General features: G+C 49.4%; 1 protein-coding gene across 1 annotated transcript in view; it reads right to left on the bottom strand.

Annotated features, from left to right (window-relative positions):
• thada (THADA armadillo repeat containing) overlaps positions 1-1,632 on the bottom strand; it is a 34,263-nt gene that overhangs the window by 21,291 nt on the left and 11,340 nt on the right. Inside the window, exon 22 of the mRNA XM_008321321.3 lies at positions 400-509. Within this exon, the coding sequence (XP_008319543.1) occupies positions 400-509 (110 nt within the window). The remainder of the gene's footprint in view (positions 1-399; positions 510-1,632) is intronic.

Below are 1,632 nucleotides of genomic sequence, written 5' to 3'. Positions count from 1 at the left end.
TGGATAATTAAACTGTATTTTGATAAATGACTTTTAATATGACATCATATATTATCACTGCTAACATCTGCTCTTCAACGCCGTGTTGTGATCATGACATCATTAACAGGAAAATTAACTGTTAAAAAATAAATAAATAAAAGAGTTGACGGCCAGGAGATGGCGCTCAGATGAAGGAGGTTTGGACCTGACTGTCCACTGAGTCCAAAGACATGGACAGTTTATCTGAGGTGTGAAAAGATGAGACAACGAGCTAACGACGGGGGGTGAGGACTGACTGATGTGGGGGGAGGCACAGACTGTCATGACAGACGCTAATGCTCACAGACCTTCAGTGGTGTTAGCTTTCAGTTCCTTTACTCACCCCCTACACACACACATACACACACACACACACACCTGCACAGCATGTCAGTGAGGCGGACGAAGCCAACGTAGGCCAGTTCGAAGGCGCCGCGATGACGGGACTGAAGGAGCTGCTGGCGGAAATACAGGCCGACACCCTCCACCTGTAGAGAGAGAGAGAGGGCGAGAGAGGGTGAGAGAGAGAGAGAGAGAGTCATTCACTTTGTGTGTGTGAGTAATTAGATCAGAGTGGACCAGCACTAACAGATTCACACTCCATGTTTGACTCCACTCATCTGTTTGATCCATTTCTAGGAACAACAACATAGAAACAACAGGTTTGTTTGTTTGTTTGCATTAACTCTTTAATGTACAGTATAGAATGACATCAGGCCTGTGATTCAGAATGAATGAAAGGCTAAGAATCCCCCAAAAAATTAACACCACCAATAAAACCTGGACCAGAATGAATGAAAGGCTAAGAATCCCCAAAAGATGGTCCCAATAAAACCTGGACCAGGCTCTGATCCGGTCTATAATGTTACTGCTTGGACGCCATGTTATAAACATTGAACAGAACAAACATCATGATGACATCACACCTGTGATGTCATCAGGCAACTACGTCAACAAACAGATCAGTGGAATGGTGAAGCATTGCAGACCCCAACCACTGGATCCAGGTCTCCACTCCCAGACACTGGACTGGACCAGGTGGTTTCATCACCACCGGGTCACACTGCACCACAGCAGCAGGAGGTCACTCTGAGGGAGGGAGAGTGAACCCTGAACTCCCGTCATCCCATCAACCCTTCCCTCCAGTTGGCCGCGCTCTTGTTTTCATCCAGTGAGCATGTCAAGCGTGAGAGCGGCGTGTCAGTAGCGTGACAAGTGTGTTCAAATTAGGACGCTGAGACATCCACATAATGGCCACTGTCAGTAAAACCGTCCAGTTAGTAACAGTGTTAGCAACATTATTCTAACTATACACACACACACACACACACACACACACACACAGCTGAGCCCTGTTGGTGTGGCAGTGTGTAAACTGGTGAGTGTGTTGCAGGTGAGGCGGCAGGGCGAGGCGGACGCAGCGCTCCGGCACCCTGTCATTAGGCCTGTGGTATCACCGCCACCACAGAGGCAGCCAGGCCCAGACTTAGTCAGGGGTGGCATGAAGGGCACAGGGGGGAGTGGCAGAGAGGCTGCTGCAGGGACAGAAACTGGAGGGGAGGGGGGGGGGGAACCCCTGGGGTCCTTCAGAGGGAGGGGGGGAAGAAGCAA

The sequence above is a fragment of the Cynoglossus semilaevis genome, chromosome 12, assembly GCF_000523025.1.
Source record: "Cynoglossus semilaevis isolate Cse_v1.0 chromosome 12, Cse_v1.0, whole genome shotgun sequence".
Lineage (NCBI taxonomy): Eukaryota > Metazoa > Chordata > Actinopteri > Pleuronectiformes > Cynoglossidae > Cynoglossus > Cynoglossus semilaevis.
This window is presented reverse-complemented; position numbering and strand designations above follow the sequence as displayed.